Source organism: Furipterus horrens, unplaced genomic scaffold (assembly GCF_987537825.1).
Source record: "Furipterus horrens unplaced genomic scaffold, mFurHor1.1.pri manual_scaffold_6, whole genome shotgun sequence".
Classification (NCBI taxonomy): Eukaryota; Metazoa; Chordata; class Mammalia; order Chiroptera; family Furipteridae; genus Furipterus; species Furipterus horrens.
The window spans coordinates 156,245,422-156,266,785 of record NW_028327176.1 but is presented as its reverse complement, the minus strand read 5'-3'; the positions used below and the strand labels follow the sequence as shown (position 1 = coordinate 156,266,785).

At 39.2% G+C, this 21,364-nt stretch overlaps 2 protein-coding genes across 4 annotated transcripts in view; one reads left to right on the top strand and one right to left on the bottom strand.

Annotated features, from left to right (window-relative positions):
* Positions 1-748, top strand: part of GOPC (golgi associated PDZ and coiled-coil motif containing) — a 32,886-nt gene extending 32,138 nt beyond the window's left edge. For both annotated transcript variants that reach the window (XM_090279786.1, XM_090279785.1), the window contains one exon: positions 261-748. In XM_090279786.1, the coding sequence (XP_090135912.1) occupies positions 261-391 (131 nt within the window). In that variant the 3' untranslated portion in view covers positions 392-748. The remainder of the gene's footprint in view (positions 1-260) is intronic.
* A 14,429-nt stretch (positions 749-15,177) lies between these two features.
* Positions 15,178-21,364, bottom strand: part of DCBLD1 (discoidin, CUB and LCCL domain containing 1) — a 60,202-nt gene continuing 54,015 nt past the window's right edge. For both annotated transcript variants that reach the window (XM_090279783.1, XM_090279784.1), the window contains exons 12-15: positions 20,834-20,921; positions 20,549-20,598; positions 19,824-19,943; positions 15,178-17,208 (exon numbers count right to left, since the gene is read on the bottom strand). In XM_090279783.1, coding sequence (XP_090135909.1) covers positions 16,700-17,208; positions 19,824-19,943; positions 20,549-20,598; positions 20,834-20,921 — 767 coding nt within the window. In that variant the 3' untranslated portion in view covers positions 15,178-16,699. The remainder of the gene's footprint in view (positions 17,209-19,823; positions 19,944-20,548; positions 20,599-20,833; positions 20,922-21,364) is intronic.

The following is a 21,364-nucleotide window of genomic DNA, read 5'->3' as shown; positions in this document are numbered from 1 at the left end:
TAGGTAGGAAATTTTATATAATTTTTAGATAGGTCCAAACGATAGTATTTTTTAAGTCTTTACAGTGTTTGCTATCTGCTATAGGAAAGAAGAGTTCCTTTTCTCCAGAATTGCTAACTTGATTAATCTAGGGCCCCATTGTTTGCCTCACATTACTGTTACAGATTACAGTGGATATTCACTCCTTTGTTTTTGCTCAGTAAAATCACAAGGCATTTTTTTTGAAAACTGGAAAACTGCTTTTTTTTTCTTTCCTTTAGGATTTAATAAGAAGGTGGTAACTGACGGTCATGAAAATGGAGACCTAGGAACTTCGAGTGAAACTCCACTAGAAGACAGTGCTTCTAAACTAGATGATCTGCACAGTCTGTATCATAAAAAATCTTACTAAACTGACTGTATCCCCAGACAGGATTGTCAAATGAATTTGGGGCACCAGGGAAGACAGTGATGAAGACTGTACAAATCAAGGGGAGGCTATTTGTTGCCTAAATGAAAGGCGGGTACCTCAGGGCTTCATGTGAACTATTCTAAATGCCTAACTCCCTGTTTCTGTGGTATATCCTATAATTGGCTATTGCATGTAAAGCAATTTTGATTTTCTTAAAAAAACTGTGAAACACCAAAGCATGTGTTTTCCAAAGGGTATTACTAGGCTCTTAAGTACCAAATGAAGCACTACTGTTTTATTTGGTTCCTTTCCCATTTAGAAGGATAGTGCTCACCAGTATTTTATAAGAAATAGCCTTTAAATACAAGAGAATAAATGAATTCATATTACATATTCCAGAGTGTCAAGTGTGGTATTTCAAAGGACAAAATTTAATGAATTACAGAAATGTAGGCTTGACTTAAAATTTTTTTTTAACTGAAAGAATCGTTTTAGTTTTTTAAAATTTATTTTGCATCCTGATATCTAAATTAGTTTCTAATGATCATTTATTGTGATGAGTTTGCCGTTCAGCTTTATGCACTGCAGTGTGAAACAGTTTTCTTTAAGCAATCAGTGCTGCACTGGAAGTAGTTCCTGTAAAGTTACTGTACATTGTATTTTTCTGGCTTTTAAAAGAAATGCAGATGAATGTAAAATATCTGTCCCCAATTATGTTGATCCTCTGTGCATGATTATCGGAGCATTATGTTATTACTGATTAGTCTCAAATGCTTTTTTTCTGGGATCTACAAAAGACAATTTTTACATTTTGAGCTGTGTCTTGCTGTGATAGTCCTGGCACTTAGAGATACATTTTTGTTCTGGCAGTAAAATCTCAAATTTATTACTATGTCAATGAAATACATTGCATTCAAACAGCAGTTTTCTCTCAAACTAACTGATTTGCCAATCATTTAAAAAGCTGAATCACTGGCAGTGAAGATGTTTTGATACAGTAATTGTTTTGGTTGACTTTTCATGTCAGTGTATGTTTGACTAAAGAGTACCTGCTTTAATTTACTGTTCTGAAGGCCACTGTGCCTTGTTGGGGGAAGTGAAAATATTACAAAGAGGTACACTTTTGCAGATTTCACTGTTTTAAAGGATATACTTTTAATGAACTGTTAAGGGAGGAGAAAGCCTACAAGGCTTTTAGACTATTATCAGTTCTTTATTTCTAATACTCAGATGTCATGTGACATAATACACATTTTCTTGTCGTTCCTAGATGCACTATATATTTGTTCAGTGGTAAATCTATAAAATGTATATACTTTATTTGGTGGTTTCGCTATTTATAAATTTTATGTTTTAACTGTTGCTCATTTATGGTTTGTTTTGGATAGTTTTTAATCATCTGTATATCTCCATGTTAATTTGTAATAGAAATGCACTTCATAGTATATTGTTACTGATATTAAGATACCTTGTAGGATAAAATTACCCCTAAGCAAAAGCTAGTATTGCATAACTGAATAAGCAAGCTACATGTTATTGTTTGTTCCTGACATGCTAGGCTAGGCTGTTTAATAGAAAACAAATGTTTCTTCCTGATGCACTCTCCCTCATCCAAACACCCCCCCTCCATACATGACATGAGATCTGCAAACAGGATTTTAGCCAGTGTATTCATTTAGTCAAAAAATTACATTGTAGCATATCTGAAAATGTTTTTGTTGTGACTCGAAACCATGTGCTTTTTATCTTTTTAAACAGTCGAAGGGAACAACCATGGCATTTTTTTCCAGAGAATATTTATGGCTGAATTCTTAGGAAATATCAGCTAGAACCTTTTGGTTTTCAAAAAACGTCTAATAAGTCTGAAGAATTTTTTTACAGCCTTCAATTGGCATATTTATGAGGATGCTGTGTAATATAAAAGATAGTGGGAGATGGTTACGATATAACTTTTCAAGGATTGATGAGCAGAATGAAAAAATTTCTAGGTAATTTAAAATTTAAGGTTGTGTGGGTCAGTGTCCTTTTGAGTCCTGTTTCACCTCAGATGCTACTGTGAGTTTCCTGACAGATATTTTGTAACTACCCATCTAAAAGTTCATTTCAGATATCTATGGCCTTTGGAGGATGAACTAAGAATTGTAGTCTTTTTCCAAAGGACTGAGTGAGAAGCAGGTTTTTTTTTTTTAATTTTCACATGTATAGGAAAGAAACTCATAACACTAAAATTTCTAGGGCAAAACCAAACAGAAGGAGAGAACTGTTGCAAAGTTATTATAGTTACAAAGGAAAAAGAAAAGAACACAAATGCACACAGAAACAGAATAGCTGAGAAAAATTTTCAGTAGAGTGTGAGAGTTGTGTATATGTGTGCATATAGTTACATTTTAACCTCTGAATTCTCTTCTACAGTATCTGTTGTGAATAATGAAAAAAAACATTTAGGTTATTGACTTGTTAAAATAGATTTAAGAGAAATGAAAGTTTGTGAGTCTCAGTAATTATAACTGAACAGTTGTCAAAAGTTAGCACAGTTTGTCTTGGTGCTGGTTTTGTTACTCCCTCCGCCCCCACAGTGAACTTATTTTATTTTTATGTTTAGAGATAAAATATATTATTCATGCTTAAGTTGCACATTATTTGACATTCCTGTTATAATTGACATCCTATTCCTCCTGTCTGGTCTTCCACTTAGGGTCGGCCTCAAATCTATGGGATTTATCACAAATATATCTAGTTAAGTTGAGTTTAATATTTTTTTATTAGCCTGTAAATAAAGATGGCATCTTCTACATTAAAAGTGGTATTGATCTCTTTTTTTAGAAAAACAAATTTTGTTTCTTTAACGTTAAATATTTTAGTTTATTATTTATTTCTAGTAGCTTCTGTTATTTGTATCGGCAAGTCATAAAGTGCATGCAAAAGTTAAACCAAGTTACTGTGATAGATCACTTTTTTTCTGGTAGGTATTAACTGTTTGGTCTTAGGAACTGTTTAACCTGAGTTAGTTCAAAAACATGTTGACTAGAAGGGACTGTCAGAGCAACTGTGGGACCAGCTTCTGCTGAAACTTAGCAGATGGCAAAAACTTTAGTCTCCTTGGGTTGGTTTTGTATTACAGATATTGATAGCCAGTATTATCTATGTTGATAACATTGATAAAAATTAGAAACCAATCCTATTACATAGTATGTAAGAGGATCTTCTTCCATTTTATCATCTAGGCCAGCAATTTTCAACCAGTGTGCTGCAAGAATTTTAAAACATGCAGTACCCGACTGACTAGTCAGTGGCCCTGACCTCTTTTCCCTTCGATATTCAAATATAAAACTGACAACAGCCAGTACAACAATAGTCATCCAGTGTGAATTAGTCAAAATTACACCTATTTTTTTTTGTTACATTGGCAAAAAATAGATTTTTTAGTGTGCCACAGAATTATAGTAATTAGTTTATGCATGCTATGAGATGAAAAAGGTTGACAAATCTGATCTAGCATACATAATTTAGAAGTTCCCAAATTATGTGTAAAGTGCGTTTGAGAAATATCTGTAAACATTGCCCTTTTTTTTTTTTTTTTTGCCTCAGAAGTTTTCCATATGGTTATTTATAGCCTACATAAGAACTAGGTATAAAATGTATAAGAATGCCTTGTCTTTGGTAAGAGTATTTATTAGTCAGGAAGAGAAACTTATCAGTGGTATTTTGCTCTAAGTACCAATATAAATCATAGTTCAGAAAATTACTTGTTATGAACAGTTAGAAGTACTTATTTTTTGTAATGGACTGACCTTGACTTAGTCCTAATGTAATAATGCTGTCTATCAGTTTATGTTCCCAATTGAACAAGTAATTTGGAAGAGACTCTTCCCTAGAACAATATCACATAGAAATTGTTAAGTTTATGAAATGTATTTATATTGTTAAGTTTATTTGTATTTATATTGTTCACGAGTGTTCAATTTTAGGTGACTTTATAACTTTTTTTTAAACTAAAAAGTATTGTAAATGACCATGTGTTGTTGGTACTAAATATTTGTTTGATAAACAATAGTTTTTAGGATATTTTGAAAGCTGTAGTCACTGTTGTGGCAGCCTGAGAGCACAAATGTCCCATCTCCACCAGACTGTTAAAACATGCGTGCTGGACGGAAGGCCCGCCTCGCTGCTGCACTCCAAAATCCATTGCTGCATTTGCACGGAGGCTCCACTTCTCACCCACTGCTGCCAGCCAAGGGCTGATCTTGAGAGGGATCTTATGACATCTTGGCTTTGGCTGGATGATTCTGACAGTCTGGCCAGACTCCTTTAGGATGACATAGTCTAAGTTGCTTCCACCCAGCCTTCCTTTCACTCACTTGGGGTCCTACGTGCATCAGGTAGCCTCCTAGCAAACCCACCCAATTCCCCCCTGAATTTTCCTCACCAGTGTTGCCCCTATTTAATCCATGACAGACAGATCACTTCTCAGTCTTGGAGTTTGCTTCTTGGAGGACCCAGAGTAACACAAGTGGACCAGGACTGAGATCTGAGGAAACAGGTTAGGAGCTGGCTCATCTCCCACCCAAAGGGTGAAGAGGATGGCATCCTCATGTGTAAGTGGAACGTATGTAGTCCTTGGTGCTAGGTCATGGCTCACTTACTAAATATTTCACAGATGGTGTGCAGAGAAGAGTTAACACGGCAAGCTCGAACTTGTTATCCTTGTTATACAAAGACCTGTTTGCAATGCTGCCTTTGGCTGATGTCCAGCAATGAGGATTTCAGGAGCAGTTTCTACCATTTTCCTAACTGATAAGAGTGACTTGCTGTGCCTGAGATGTTTGGACAAACAATAGGGTTTATGTTGAACACCTGTTTACCTTCCAGGAATGTGAAATTTTGGTACATGCGAGGCATAGCACACCCATGTGACTGAGCCCAATAGAAACCCTGGCTGTCCACACCCAGGCTTGGGCTCACCTCCCTGGAGAAATTCAGCTCATCCTGATGACTCCATTAGGACCGGACTCTGGAGCCTGTGCCTGGTTTCCTCTGGTTTGTTCACGTCCCTTTTTCCTTGGCTGATTCTCTTCTTCTTTCTCTAATAAATTATAGTTGTGAGTATACTTCTATGCTTAGTGCTGTGGGTTTTTCTAACAAATCACTCAACCTGGAGATGGTCTTGTTTACCCCAGACACAGGTTGTTAACTTGGGCAAATATCCCCATGGAGAGGAATTCTCTAGTAGAAGTTCAATGACGCAGGCATTTGGAAATTAGTGGGTAGGACAGTGCCTACAAGAAGAACTGAGTTGATTAATTACTGCTGGATTGTGCTGATGACCTACAGAAGGATAATGAGGGACTGAGGGCTGTTACGAAGCTGTTAGTGCAGCATTAGGAGAGCCAGGGGACCTCCAGGGAACTTATAAGGAGGCCTGGGCTGAAATAGCTGAGATTGAGGCTGGCCATCTCATTGTTACAGTCACAGAGCTTCAGAGACGTAATCGTTCAGCCAAGTTCTGCTTTGTGAAAGTCAAGGCCTTGCTGGAAAAATCCTAGAACCTTGAAACATGCCATGGGACATCTGGATGGAAAACCCTGAGGATGTTGACTCTGCAGTCCCTACTGCCTTTGGTCTTGCAAAAGTAGCCCACCCTTCCCTAAAGAGTCACCTCTGTTGTGCTAGAAGGTGCTGCAAAGACTACAATCCAACCCCACGGCCCCTCTCACAGCAACTGTCTTATGTACTCACTCTGGGCTGCAAGATTTATAAACAGGGTTAAATTCTAGCCAAGCCTGGCTGTGGATGTGCTCGGTGTGGTAAGGGAGAAGACTTATACCACAAATATAAGAATTAGCCACCATATACTGGCAGGAGCCAAGTGAACATTACTGGGATTGGATTTTGAGAGTGCTGAATCAAGGATTCTCCAGTTAAAGAGTTCAAATAGGATAAAATGATCCAGTAACAAGTTGTTTATAAAGAACACACCTAAAACAAAGACACAGTTTAAAAGTGAAAGGGTAAGGAGTATACACTGGGCATATGTTCTCCAAAGGCCAGCTGAGATACATCAGACCGTAGACTTAAAAAAAGAGACTTGAAAAAGTATTATAAGGAGTAAAGATACGTAAATTATTAGAGTCAACTCACTATGAAGTTAAAATAATTCTAATATTGTATATACCAATTTAGAAGTCTCAAAATATATAAATAAAAATATTAGTAGGAACAAAAGAACATAAAATTCCATCCCAATAATAGATTACAAGAAAACTTGCAAAGAAATTGGGAGAGGGAGTTTTGAACAGCAAAAGTAACAAGATTGTTTCAAAGTTCAAGTGAAGAGGATGTTTGGTTGTTAAAGACATGTGGCTTATAAATAGGAAGATAGATATATGAACTGTAAGAAGGAAAATTAGATACACAAAATGTAAAACAGACTAAAACTTGGATTTTCTGGCTTTGGAAATGTAACATTTACAATTTGGTAAAGTAACAGCAGGGGGCAGCAGATTCCAAATGTGATAATTTCACTCGTTAGAGCTGGAAGGCTTTATGAAGATTATCAACTAAAATGCTCGTTATGATGAGGATGAATAAACTGAGGACTAGAAAAGTTGTATTACTTGTCCAGGGTCACACAGGTAGTAAGGGTCAGGGCCAGGACTGAAATTCTGCTCTTGATTCTACTTTAATAGGCCACTTTCGAAGAGGGAAAGGGGAAATACAGATGAAATTGTCAGCTTTCCTGTCTTTCTCCTCAATAATTATATTGTATTTTTCTTGAATGGCACGAGGTTTGATGGAACCTAAGATTGATTTGGTTTTCATTTTAAAAACTGATGGCTGAGCTGGATTTAAACATCACTAGAAAGTTTTCCTGTAGTTGACTGCATGTGGAATGCCAGAACTGAAGTTATCTAGTCGAGTTTTAGGTCCCAGAGGGGCATTCCAGCCCCCTACCCCCACCCCCGCCACACGGATGCCCTCTTCATGTGCACATACAGTCCCCATTATCTTTAGGAAGCAAGGTTGCTGCAAGGATATTTGTGACATCAAAGGATGGCGTCATTCCCAACAGGTGACTCCCCAGAGTTATCCTCGCCATTGTTAAGGGCATCTTGATGTCCATCTAGGGCTGTAACAAATGGGTCATCAGCTTCTGAAAGCAGAAAGAACTAAAAAAAATACTACAAGCTGATTTTTCAGGGATAAAAGACAAAACAGATAAACTACTGGCTAAACTAATTATGAAAAATGGAGTAAAGGCATGTAAAAAAATAGGAGCAGAGGAAACTAAAAGGATAATAGACTATTTGGTTTAATTCTATATAAATAGATGTAAAACATATGAAAATTAATTTATCAAAACTGAAGTTTAAAAATTTGAACAGATTTTCATAGAAAGTATTGTCAAAGTGCTGCCCCCTCACACAAATTACACAGCATAATGATTGCATGGGCCAGTGCCACCAAACCTTTAAAAAGTTAATAATTCCAATGCCTAGCACAAAAAAAACCTAAAAAGAGAAGAAAACTTCTAAATTTTTTTGTCAGTAAAACCTGATAAAGATTGACAGAAAGAAAATGAAAGGCCTATCTTGCAAATGAGTATTAATATAATAATCCTAAAAAAAATGTTATCAGTGTGAATTCAGCAGCATTTTAAGGGACTCATACATCATAACCAAATGTTTAATATTGGGGCATCTAATGTAATTAATCGTATGGCTGGGTCTAGAGAGGGGTCCTGGGAATGATTTTCTTCTAATTCCATAGAAACTAAAAAGGCATTGGTCAAAATTCTATACCTGTTCCTGGTGAGTAAAAACAAGAGGCTAAATGGATGCTTTCTTGACATAATAACATACACGCTCATATAATCTTTGTCCCAAAGGCAGCATCATTCTTAGTAGAGATATACTAGATGCATTTAATTATGGCACTGGAGGTATTGCCAATGGAACTATGTACACATCTAAGTATATATTGTAAAGGAGATTGCGCCAGGCACTATCTGTGGACATTATGATCACATTCCCCCAAATTTAAGAGAATCAAATAAAAACTACTAGAAACAGTAAGAAAATTTAGTAAAGGAGTAACATAAAATCAAACAGGAAGAAAAATTTTAATATTTTTAAATTTAAATAATATATAAAATAGCCAGTACCAACATGGTGTTTACCAGGCACTGTTCTAAGCGTTTTACATGTATTAATGCTTGTAATCTTCACTACAACCCCATGAGGTATGTATATTGGGTTGGCCAAAAAGTTCGTTTGTTTTTTCCATACGATGGGTCCAGTAGCGCTTACTAGTCTTTAACTTCATTTGAAACAATTTTGTTAAATTGTATTGTGACACCTGTCCTATCAGTATGCATTAAAAAAAAATCAGTATTTGTGAATTTTTGTGTAGCTATTTTAATGTTGAAGATGGAAGAAGATACACAACTTTTTTTGGCACATTATATTTTATTCAAGAAAGGTAAAAAGGCAACTTAAACACAAAGATTTGTGCAGTGTGTGGAGAAGGTGCTATGACTGATTGAGTGTGTCAAAAGTGGTTTGTGAAGTTTCGTGCTGGAGATTTCTTGCTGGATGATGCTCCATGGTTGGGTAGACCTGTTGAAGTTGATAGTCATCAAATTGAGACATTAGTTGAGAGCGATCAAATTGAGACACTCATTGAGAGCAATCAATGTTATACTAATAGGGAGATAGCCAACATATTCAAAATATCAAAATCAATAAAGTTATTGTTGAAAATGCAAAATGCGTCTTTCATTTTATGGAAAAAAAACCATATAGACTTTTGGGCCAACCCAATATATACCATTATCTCTGTTTGGAAATCAAGAAATGGAATCAGGTTAAAATAACACTTTCTTGGTCACAACTAGAGCAGAATTTGATTCCAGGCAGTCTAGTCCCAGGATACATGTTTGTTTTTATTTCTCCAAGAGGGCTATACTGGTTCTAGATGTATAACAGGAGTGGGGTGGGACCGTTTACAAAGGTAGCAACAACCAAAAAAATGCCTAAATATAAATTAAGCAAAACATGTATGGTGCTTATATGAAAATGACTTAAAATGCCCTGAAAAGATGCACAAAAAGGCGTGAACAGATGAAAAGTCCTATGTTTTGTGTGCATTTATAACTAATGAAAAAAACAACACTGGAAAAAAATGGGAGAAAAGGCATATGAAAATTACAAACTCAGGTACTCTCAGGAGAAAGGACAGGAAATTAGAAACTCTTGGAAAATCAAGGGAGAATTCTTACACTCGAGCAAGAGTTGAACAAGTTTATAGGCCAAGAGGAAGGTATCAGTTGAGAGGAAGTTGAAGATAAGGGAAAGGGGGAGAATTAGAGCAAAATCTAAAATGAGAAGGTTGTAGGAATTAGATCATGGTAAAGTTTTCAAATACCTTTTCCATTGACACAGGAGGAAAGAATTGGAGTGGATGCAGCTTTTTGTGAAAAGAGGGATGGACAGGCACCTGATTTTAATGACTATACCAGTTGAAGGCAGTGGCTATCTCAGTAGAGGAAAACTGGAGAGTGGCATTGCTTTGGAATAGTTACTGAGGGGATAGGGAAAGCAGCAAATCAGACATAAGTAAAAGGGCTGAGGAGTAACGGGCCCCGGTTAAACTGGAAACTAGGAGTTTGTAAGAGCCCCAGTGTGAACAGCTATACAATGTTCTCCTGCTTTTGTGCTGGGGATATGGAGATGGTATCCTGAAGGAGACTTACATATTGGGTTGGCAAAAAAGTCTGTTTAGGTTTTTCCATAAAGTAAAAGATACATTTTCCATTTTCACCAATAACGTTATTGATTTGGGTATTTTGAGTATGTTGGCTACCTCCTGCTATCGGCATCTAGTGGGTAGAGGACCGGGGTGCTGCTAAACATCTTCCAGTGCATAAGACAACCCCACAGCAAAGAATTATTTGGCCTAAATATCAATAGTACCAAGAAACTTTGCAAACCAGTTTTGACATCTTCAATCAGTTGCAACACCTTCTCAATACACTGCACAAATCTTTGTGTGTGAGTGTGTGTGTTTCAGTTGCATTTTACCTTTCTTGAAATAATAAAGCATAATATGCTGAAAGTGTTGCATATTTTCTTCCATCTTTAATATTTAAATGGCTATGCAAAAAATCACCAATTTTGATAATTTTTTAAATGCATGCTGACATGACAACTATCACAGTACTATCTAACAACATTGTTTCAAATGAACTTAAAGACAAGTAAGCACTACTAGAGCCATCTTACGGAAGAAACTAAGTGAACTTTCTGGCCAACCCAATAGTTGGGGCCTTAATGTTTGGGGTTCCTAGAAAGACAATGGAGTGAAAACGTTGAGGCAAAACAGTTTGATAGTTTGGGAAGGAGATACAACTTCAAAAGTTTGACAACCAGAGAAAAATGATGGGACCTAGGCATTAAATATCTTAATGAAGTCAATGAATAAGTAGAATAAAAGGCTTATAAGTAGGGCGTATCAGAAGAATAGGAGGTTTTAAACAGAGACAGGATTGCTAAGATGTTAGAGCTGGAGCTCTTGCTGATAACAAGAGTGTGGAGATGGTGTAAATGGGATGTAGATTACTAGAGGTCAAAAAGCCATACAAGTGACTGTGTTGGACCCTGAATTCTACAACATGACTTCAGAGGATGAATGGAGGTGACCTGGAGCTAAGCGACAGTCCTCAATGAGTCCAGGAAGCAGCTTAGTTTCCACAGCAAGAAGAAAAAGGTGGTAGAGCTAGATAGCGTGAACATCAGAGAGAGTTTTGAATGGGGTAACGGTGACGGCAGGGTGTGAGTATTAGGAAGATGGTAGGCATTGCCTCTTGGCTACAGTGAGAGCAATGGTTGAAGAGAAGAGGCAACCTCCACTTGAAAAGAACTCTGAGAGACATGGTATTGGAAGAGTTTAGATTTCAGAATGGACATAAAGGAAAAGAGTTAGCATGTACCGATTACCTTCTGTGTTCAGAGCACTGATATGAATGAATCTTCACAACAGCCCTTTTATAACCAATTTCCACTTTAGGGATTAAGAAGTGGGTTTAGAAAAACTGAAGTGTATTAGACATTTTAAGAGTTTATTTGTGCATTTATGGATTCAAACAGGGAGTGTTTAGCAATACTCCACAAAAGGAGCCAGGGGAAAGACTTAGAGAAACTGCAAAAGCAAAGAAAAGAAGTTATTAGATTGCTTATAGCTTAAAGCCTAGTTGCTTGTGACTGGTTGTCCTTAGTATTTTGAATTTGTAACCTTAAGGCATTTATAGGCTTATATTTTGGTTTGCTGACATAGGGTGCCATGGCATTAAAGCCACCTCAGTCTAATGGCCTCCTCATTTAATTAACACCAGTAATGTGCTTCAAATTATGAAGTTAAAAAGATTAAATCTCAGGTTAACATACTTACCCTAACAATTACCTGTTGTTTAGCTGAAATTCAAATTTAAATGGTTTCCTGTATTTTATCTGGAAACCACACCTGGTATATCTGATAGCTAGAACTGCAAAACCACTGGGAAAGGACATTATCACAAGGTTTTTCCAAGGAGAAAAATGCTCTGCTAAGGGAGGGCTCACAATCAAATATCTGAAGCCACATCAAGACACAAACTATCACGAACAAGAGTCAGTAGGAACGACAAACAGGACAGAGCTGCTAGAACTTCTGACTTTTATTCACTGAGCAAATATTTATCGAACACTGTTCTAAGTGCTAGGGATACACAGGGAGCAAAACAGGCACAAATCCTTTCCTTCATGGGATATGGTCTAGTGGGATGACAAGCAGAAAACTAAATATGCGTGCCAGATTAGACAGTGATAAATGTTAATGAGCAAAGGAAAACAGGAAAGAAGATGGGGAGAAATTTGCCATTTGTAGACAAGGAAAGGAAGGAAAACCTCATGGAGGTCATAAAGGAACAAGTGAGGCAGATATCTAAGGGAAGCTTTTTCCAGAAAGAGAGAATAGCAAGTGCAAAGGTTTTGAGATGGATGTGTCCCTGGCATGCAAGTGACAGCCAGGAGGACTATGTATCTGGAGTGGGGTGAACTAGATTCGAAGAAGTAGATGAGATCAAAGAGGTGACAGCATGACTGGGGGCGGGGGGAGGGACAGTGCAGAATACAGGTTTGTCCTGTCCAATACAGTAGCCACATGTGGCAAATGTTATTTAAATAAATTAAAATTTTAAAAAATTAAAAATGTATTCCTCAGTCACCCCAACCACATTTCAAGTGCTCGGAGGCCACCTGTGGCTGCAATATTGAGCAGCTTAGAGAATATTCCATTGTTGGAAGAGTTCTGCAGGACAGCATAGAGCCTTACACAGCATTGAACAGACTTTGGCTTTTACTCTTACATGAGATGAAGGCACTGGAACAATTAGAAAGAGGGTATCAAATGAGTATAGTTCAAATGATTAAAAGAAGGACTCAAAGCCCAAGAAAATACCAAGATAGTGTATAAAAGGACAGATTTGAAAAAGAATCAGTGGACCTTCCAGAAATTTTTTTAAAATTGAAATTAAAACCTCAATAACTAAATTAAACAGCAGGTTAGATAGCAGAAGAGGAAACTAGTAAACTGGAGTATAATGTGTAATCTTAGATATACAGCACTTCATGTGGGCCAGACAGTGCTCTGAAGCTTCATTCAAGCTTCACGGCAGTCATAGGTAGGGGGCCAGCATTGTTTCCCCATAGTGCAAGCAGGGAAGCAGGTGCTGAGAGGTTTTGTTGTCCAGGCAATTAGAAGTGTGTGCACTCAACCACCATGTCTTTCAGGAATGTACACAGAATACAGCACAGAAAGATTTTTAAAAAAATGGAAAAGAAGAAGTATTAAGAGACAGGGAGCGATATAATGAGAAGGTCCAATGAGCATCCTATAGGATTTCCAGGGGGAAGTGAATAAAGAAAACAGCAAATGGGAAAGTAGTATTGGAATAAAACGGGGAACTGAGAATTTTTCAGGCTTGATAATGATGAACGCTAAAACTCAAGATGCACAGTCCAAAGTCGCATGAATACAAATGAATTCACAGCTGAAAGCATAGTAGTAAAATTGAAGAACACTGAACGCAGAGCAAAAATCTTGAAAGCCCCTGGAGGAACATTTTCCCAGAACATGGAGATGAGAGCTGTAGTGGGCAGTGAGCGCGGTGTGGGGCGCTTGAGGCCAGCGCTGTGTGACTCGATGGGCTGTGCTTGGGGCAGGGCTGCCATCAACGTTAGCTCTGAATTAGAGGGATGCAACTGTGCCCAGGTCCTGGCTTATCATCTTCAGTAAGTGCAGGGTGAATGTTGCTCTCAGAACTTTAGTAACTATCAGGAGGCTGAATGAATGCAAGAGAAGCATTTTGAGACCACCTGGACTCCTGAACCGATGTATTTGTGAAAAGCTATTCAGTTTCTCTAATTGTGCCTATACCATTAATGTGATTTCACTTTCTAAGAATCCAAAGCAACTGTAATAGGCACAGTCTCTCACATCCTTTCTAGATGTTTTCTAGGCTAATTATAAGTACTAATAAAAGTTTAATTAATAGTAATGAACCCCAGGCCAAAGTTTCGGCCTCCTCTGTGATCAGTGTGGATATCAGAGCAGATGTGTTTCCACCATAGCTGTAAATGTGAAAGCAATCGTTGCTTCCCCATAGGATTTGACATGTAGGAGAAACCAGAAAATGGGGATTATCTCATTCTCGCTGTATTGTATGTGCTAATGTTGCAAAACACTGAAAAAGAAAGACATGGCATTTTTATGCTCTTACCCTCACATTTTAGGCTTGGCTGTGGAGGGTTTATCAGACCTTTCCACCCACCCACCCTGGTCTACACAGCAAGGCCACCAGAGGAAATGCTGTTTCAAAACAAAGTCCTGTTCTCCCCTTTCTGTCATGATTGCATCATAGGCAAGGGGAAGACATGTGAGGGATAAAACAGCTCCCTTGTACAAGTCTATTCTGATGGGCTACTATTTTAATATTAAAGTGCTACACCCAGCCCACTGGGAAAAAAAAAGGCCTATTGTAGAACAAACACTTTCATAAGTGTTGTCTCCATGAATTCTCATCCATAAGCCTTGGAGGAAGGCACATTAACATGATTTTTTACAAATGAGGAAACTGAGGCTAAGGGTTATAAAATGACAGACTGAATATACAAATGGATAATGGATAGACAATGTATAAAAATAGAACTCTGATTCACAATCTATAGCAACGAACCATTATCCACAGTAACCAGCCCAGAAAGTCAGCCTGCTGTAAATCAGACCACTATTTCTGGTAACAATCCAAGAAGCCAAACAATAACACCTATGCTAATTGACCCCAAATCTCTAGGATTTGGTTAATAACTGTCAGCTTCCCTAATTTTTGTCCCTACTTCCAACTTAGGACCAGCCAGAGAAAACCAAATATGTCCCCTAACCAATTAACAGGAGGCTCCACTCTAGTTAACCCTGCTTACAGCTTCCGGAGGCCAACAGCCTCCCATCAGGGCACACCTGAAGCCTCCCGTTTCCTCACTATAAAGCCTTCCCATTCCTCTGCTGCTTTGGAGACTCTCTGCCAAAATGCAATGGTAGTGGCTGATTCCTCTGTTTGTTCTCATGTGGTTTGTCTTCGTTTATTCCCACAATCACCGGCCCAGTCTTCAGTTACTGTGCAGCAGATCAGGGTCTATTACTTGTCTTTTCTTGGAGCCTGAGCCGCAAGCAGACACCAATGAGAGACACAGGCATTTGATCTGGCATAGTTTATTAATTAGTATGCATACAAAACCATGTAAACGTCACAAGGTATACAGTTTAGACTCCACAATAACCAACAGATAGTCTGTGACATGTCAGCACCCCATTTTAATATTCATATTTTCACAGAAAGTTATAATCATACAAATAAGTTGATCATATATTGTTTAGAAAAAGGATTTTTTTTTTTGGTCCACATTTTCTATTAAAACAAACAAACAAACAACTATTTTCCTCTTTGGCCAAAGAGGTTAAATCCCCCACAGTGAACTCACAAAGCAAACTCAGATAAAAACCAATGAACATGAGGTACAGCTGAGGTCTGGGCTAATCTGGAATTACAGACACATACTCAAGGGGAAACGTGTTCTTACAAAATCAGCTCAGTTCCCAATGATCTCAGTAGAGAAAGCTCTACTTAGATTTGGCCTCGATCACTTTTGTAAGAAGACATTTCAAATAACTTTTTGTGTTTCAGAGTACAATGTGCTCTTTTCTGGAGAAATCATGAAAAGTGTGGGTGTCTGAACTCAGCCATATTTTTAATCTGAGGTATAAAAGTATCTGACACAGTGATTCTGACTGTCATTTCTGTGCCACCTTCATTCAATTTGTTGGGAGAGCAGTTTTGATTGCTGTTAAGTCTCAGCATTTGGCTTTGCAGATAGTTTGAAAAGGTGGATTTGCATGTGAAAACCGTACAGTATCTGCCAGGTCTGCTGTGAGGGAGAAGCACAGTATGATGAAGGCCAGTTCTTTGGGGATGCAGGTCCCTCGGGCAGGCGTGAGGTCCCCAGCAGGCAGAGGCCTCCTGCTCCTTGCATGCCCTGACCTGCCACTACACACCCCCACCTGCACTGGAGTCTGAAGAACAGGCAGTTGCTGAGGTGGCTGTGTGTTTTTTAAAATCTACAATCATAATTGCTAACAACCACCCTGGTGTGCTTTTTATGCTTCAAGTAATTTCACTCCTTCCAGGAGAAGAACGTTAACAATGTTTTAGTTCTAGTTATCACAGCAAAGGAAATGAGCCACAATAACAAGATTAAGTTTAAACAGACCTGCTGCTAACACAATATCAGAGAAAATATATTAACAAGTGAACATACTATTATATATATTTTTGCCACAGCTGCATTCTCCCATTTAACCTCTGTGCAGAACTAGAATCTGATAAAGCAGACTTAGGTTACTTTAATTCTTGATAAATACAACTCTGTACAGACTGCACATTTTACACCAAAGCAGCTCAATATCACAGGTAGAGAAATGAAAATGCCATCTAAAAATTTTCATTTTTCTAGCCCAACAGAAACCCAAGACTCTTGCCCTCGGGGTCAGAACAAAACCGGCTGCACAACTTTGTAAACAGTATGAGAGGTGGTCTCTAGGATTCCACCGCAGGATCCTATTAAATCACGCACGCACGCACGAACACAACTTGAACCTATGTTCTTCCATGCCCACACAGCCCAACGCTCAGTACCACAGCAGGTTTCTTTCACATTGTGTTCACAACAGAGCAGTCACGGCTGTGTGGTTGAGGGGTCTGAGGCAGTCTCTGGGGGCTGAGTAAGTATCATTCACCTGGGGCTGATAGTCTGGCTTTGCACACTCGGTGGTTAAGCAGCCACCGGCTCTGGGTTGATCGTAGCCTGAGTCTGTGAGCACGGGGCTCGGTGGCCTTTGATAGCCCTGGTTCGTGGCGCAGGATCTGGCTGCGGCTGGGGAGAAGTTGCCAGAAGAGAGGGAATGCTTGTGTGTGGGCACACGGTAGCCGCTTTGCTCAGAGAAGGTGTGCGCCCGGGCCAGGTGCCGCTCCACGATGGGCGTGGCATACTCGGGCTCCGGGTTGGTCAAGGGCAGCGCGTACTCATGGCTGCCTGCGGTGAGCGGGCAGTGGTAATGGTTGCTGGCCTCAGCACTTGCCCCAGCCTCGTGGGCCTCAGTGTCTATGGGCCGGAAGGTGGAGCCCTTCCTGGTGACTGTCCCAGTGCCAATCATGCGAGACTGCTGGTAATCTGCAATCAAAAGAGCAGAAGGTACTCATTTGTACAATACATGGGCACAAGGACAAGTCAGTTGTTTGTAGAGAGGGTGCTCTGCTAGACCAGCTTTTTGCTGAGTGTCTAACATGTACCAGGCATAATGAGAAAGACCAAGAGGTTAAAGGCATAGGTGCCACATTTAGGGACTCACACAACCATATTCCTGCATTAAGAAGCCTCCAGAGCTACAACATCATAAAGCGACAGAGATTATGTTTAACCTTAGCTAGGAGTATTAGAAAAATTACCTCATGGATCTCTTAAACTGTCAGTTGAAGTGTCAAATTTTGGAGGTGGGGGTAATAAAACAACCTATTGGTGTGGCCAGAGTGTGAGGGCCATGGAGTAGTTTGGTAGAATATAAAGATCAAAATACTAGGCTGGGAACTAATGATAATGATAAAACTCACATTTATTGAATCATTATTCCATGACAGGCACCATTCTAAATTGTTAAGCTATCAATTAATTAAATCACAAGAAAAAAAGAGAGAGAGAGAGGTATTGTACTATGAGGTGGGGACTATTACTCCATTTTTACAAATGGAAAACTGATGCAGAGAGGGGTTAACTAACTTTTCCAAGATCACACAGCTGACAGCCATTGGAGCTAGAATTTGAGCATGTGTCCCAAGAGTGCACTGTTGACGACTAGCGAGACCTTGAGAAGCACTAGGTGCGTTGCTAGGAAGTTTGATTTAATTCTGAAGAAACCTATTGAGGATTATAAATAAGAGACTGACACAGAGGTAACTCTGGAGGTGGACTGGAGAAGGAAAGATAAAAAGAAATAAGAAGTAAAAAGCAAAAAGAAATGAAACATAGCAGTCACAAACTAGAAACTGGCAGCAGCCTTGGAAAGGCCACACTTCGGATGCAGGAGTCAGGGAATGTATCACCCACGATGCAGGCAGGATGAGGACAGGGGGGTGCCAAAGCCCCTTCCCAGGTGAAGCCTGGGAGGCTGGGATGCAGAGGTGGGAAGCCACTTAGAAGAGCAATGCACGGAGCACCTGTGGGAGGGTTAGGAACAATGGCCTTGATTTTGGACCCCCTGAGGAATGGGTGTCAGCGGCAGGTGGAGATGTCCAGCACATGAGCATCAGTGACTCACTAGGGACCAGGAGGAAAGTGAGTGTGAGCAGCTGAGTGGACAAACAGGCACCGGCTTGGCTGGGAGCTCTGGAGTGGGTGAGACTGCTTAGGGCAGAGACTGCAGGAGAGAGGGGGCAGGAGCAGGCCCTGGGCCGTGCGCAGTTAGGAGCCTGAGAAGGAGCATGCAGTGAGGAAGGAGGAGAAACTGCACTGGAAGCTGAAGGAGAATAAAGAACGGAGAGCACAGGCAATGGGTTCTCGACTCTCCTGGCTTCACCTCTCAAGATAGAACTTAAATTTTCAAGGGAAAGGAACAAGAAGCTGGATTTTGGTTGGAGAGATGTTCTCTTTGCCCCTGAGGCATCTCAGGCAGCCTTTCCACTGGCAGGTCTGTGACTTTGATACATACATGTATCACCTGGGAAGTTCTGGTTCAGCAGGCCTGGGCATGGCCTGAAAGCCTGCCTTTCTAGCAAGTTCCCGGATGCTGCTGATGCTGAGAAGCAAGAAGCGAGAGCAGCGCTACTACTGAGTGTGGTCTGCAGTTGCCTACATGTCTGAGAACTGTTTGTAACAAATCTGCAAAGAGATGAGTATACAAATTGAGAGCAAGTGTTTAGAAACAGCAATTTGAGAGAGTAATTTTATGTCCCTTCAGTCTAATTTTAAACAATTAGAGCTTTGTATTTTGTATGTTTTTATAAAAACTTCATTATTACTACTAATTTATGTTGTATTTTACAAAAGTATTAGTCCAGGATAAATTAGAAATTAAAAAACAAAAGCAAAACATGCACCTTTCCCCACAGATAATGTGAGAAGCTTGACTTTTTTTTTTTTTTTTTGAAAAAGAGTTTCATTTATTTGTTTTTAGAGAGAAAGGGAGGGAGGAAGAAAAAAGGGAGAGAAATATTGATCACTTGCCTCTTGTATGCAGGTGCCCCAACTGGGGACAGAACCCACAACCCAGGCATGTGTCCTGACCTGGAAACTAACTGGCAACCTTTCAATTTGTGGGAGGACACTCAACCCACTAAGCCACAGCAGTCAGGGCGAGAAGCTTGACTCTTGACAATGGCTTATCAGGGACACCTAGGCCATTCTAACACTGGACAGATTTTTTCATGTCCTATCCCCTCTTCTTCAAGGGCAGGAGCTGTACTAAAGCCATCTTTCTAGTCCTGTTTTCCTAGTGCCTTAATCAAAACCTTAGTAACAGAAACAGATTAAATTTAGAGCTTCCAGCTTTTAGTGGTACTTCAGGGCCATTTGCTTTGGGTGTCATTACAGCTCCTGCAGGTGTAAGAGCCTCAGCTAAATGGGGCTTTTGAGAAATAGCTCAGTGTCAGTTTGTAACTCTGTACAGAATGCAGATAGAAAACTTCACACATTACTGATGTATAGGACCCCATGCAAACAACAGGATTTTAGTCTTATTTCTCTCCTGGTCTCCCCTCTCCCACAAGCAACTGTCACAGAAGCTTGACACTTACCGGCCATATCACTTCTGATGAGGTCTAACTTTTGTGTTGCCTCCTTTTCATTATCATAGCTGATGGTAAACTCAGCTGACTGATGTCTGGCAAAGGGATATTTAATCTGCTTCCAACAGTCTGGAATATAGATAACAGGAAAAAAAGTATCTTAGAGGTAAGATGCACATTCTCCACTGTTCCAGGACCCTGTGGAGGTAGAGTCCCAAGCTGTGTCTGAGATTCTCAATAGTCCTGCCCTGCTGCCCTCTCTCTGGACCACTGCTCACACATTTCTTGGATATCCTGTGTCCCACAGATTCTCTGAAACCTGAACCCAAGTCCTGCCTGGTCCTTCCCCTAGTTTCCCAGGCAGGAAAATAACAATGGAAGCCTGAAGATGCTGTGTGTTGGACAATGCTAAGTTCATAGTTGGGGATCCTCGATGATAGGCAATGTATTGGTCTAAACTCCAGTGACAAAAAAAAAAAAAAAAAAAAAAGGATGTTGATAAATCATGGGACAATGTTGAACAAAACTAAAAGTAAACTGCCCCTGAAAACTCTAAATTAAAAAGACAGTATACAATATTTCCTTTCCTTATAAAAGTGCTAACTTAAAGGCTATAGAGTTTATTCTTTAAAACCACACAAGTGTGGACCACAGACCTAATGGTGCTTTTAATCAGCAGATCCTGTCCTTTTCTCAAAGACAGAATAAAATTGTAGACAGAGATTTCAACCAACCTGTTTTCTGAGCTTTAGCAGATGCATAAGTATTTCCTTTCTTCTTCCTCCTATCAAGACAAAAGAAAAATCCTACTGAAAAGGTTTCTAAATGATATGTACTTTTTATAAAATAATACTTGATACTTTCTACCTCTATCCAACTTGTTTGTAAAATATAAGTTGACATTGTCTCTTGGACAAGTAATGTTGCTTTTCTACACTTAACATCTGAAGAATAAACGTTTTGGTTTTGTGATTGTTTGCATAATTAGAGAAGAAATTTAACAATGTAAAGTCACATACCTTCTAAGGGCTGCAGAGATTCCCATTCCAGCGATCAGCAGGCCAAGGAGGAGCACCAGTGGAGTAGCTACCATCACGGCATTTACTCCTAAGGGTGGAAGCACCACATTTCTCAATCTAAGACTCAACATTGACTTGAAAGGTCTTCAAAGGGTTAATACATGGGGAAAATGAATACATGTTAGGAATTTACTGACATTGGAAAGCAAAAAGAGATAATTCGGAATTCTGGCTAAGGTTTTAGGAAAATAAAATTTATCCCATCTTCCCCTTCAGTTCCCAACGGCAATTTTCTCTGTCTTTGTAAAATTTTTTAAATAATTAAAATTGTTTTTGATTACAGTTGACATACAATATTATATTAGGTTTAGGTGTTAAACATAGTGATTAGACATTTATATAAATTATTAAGTTGTCACCAAAGATAGTTACAATGATAATATTGACTATATTTTCTATGCTGTACTTAACAGCCCCATGACTGTTTTTATAACTGGCAATTTGTACACCTTTATTCCTTCCCCCTTTTCA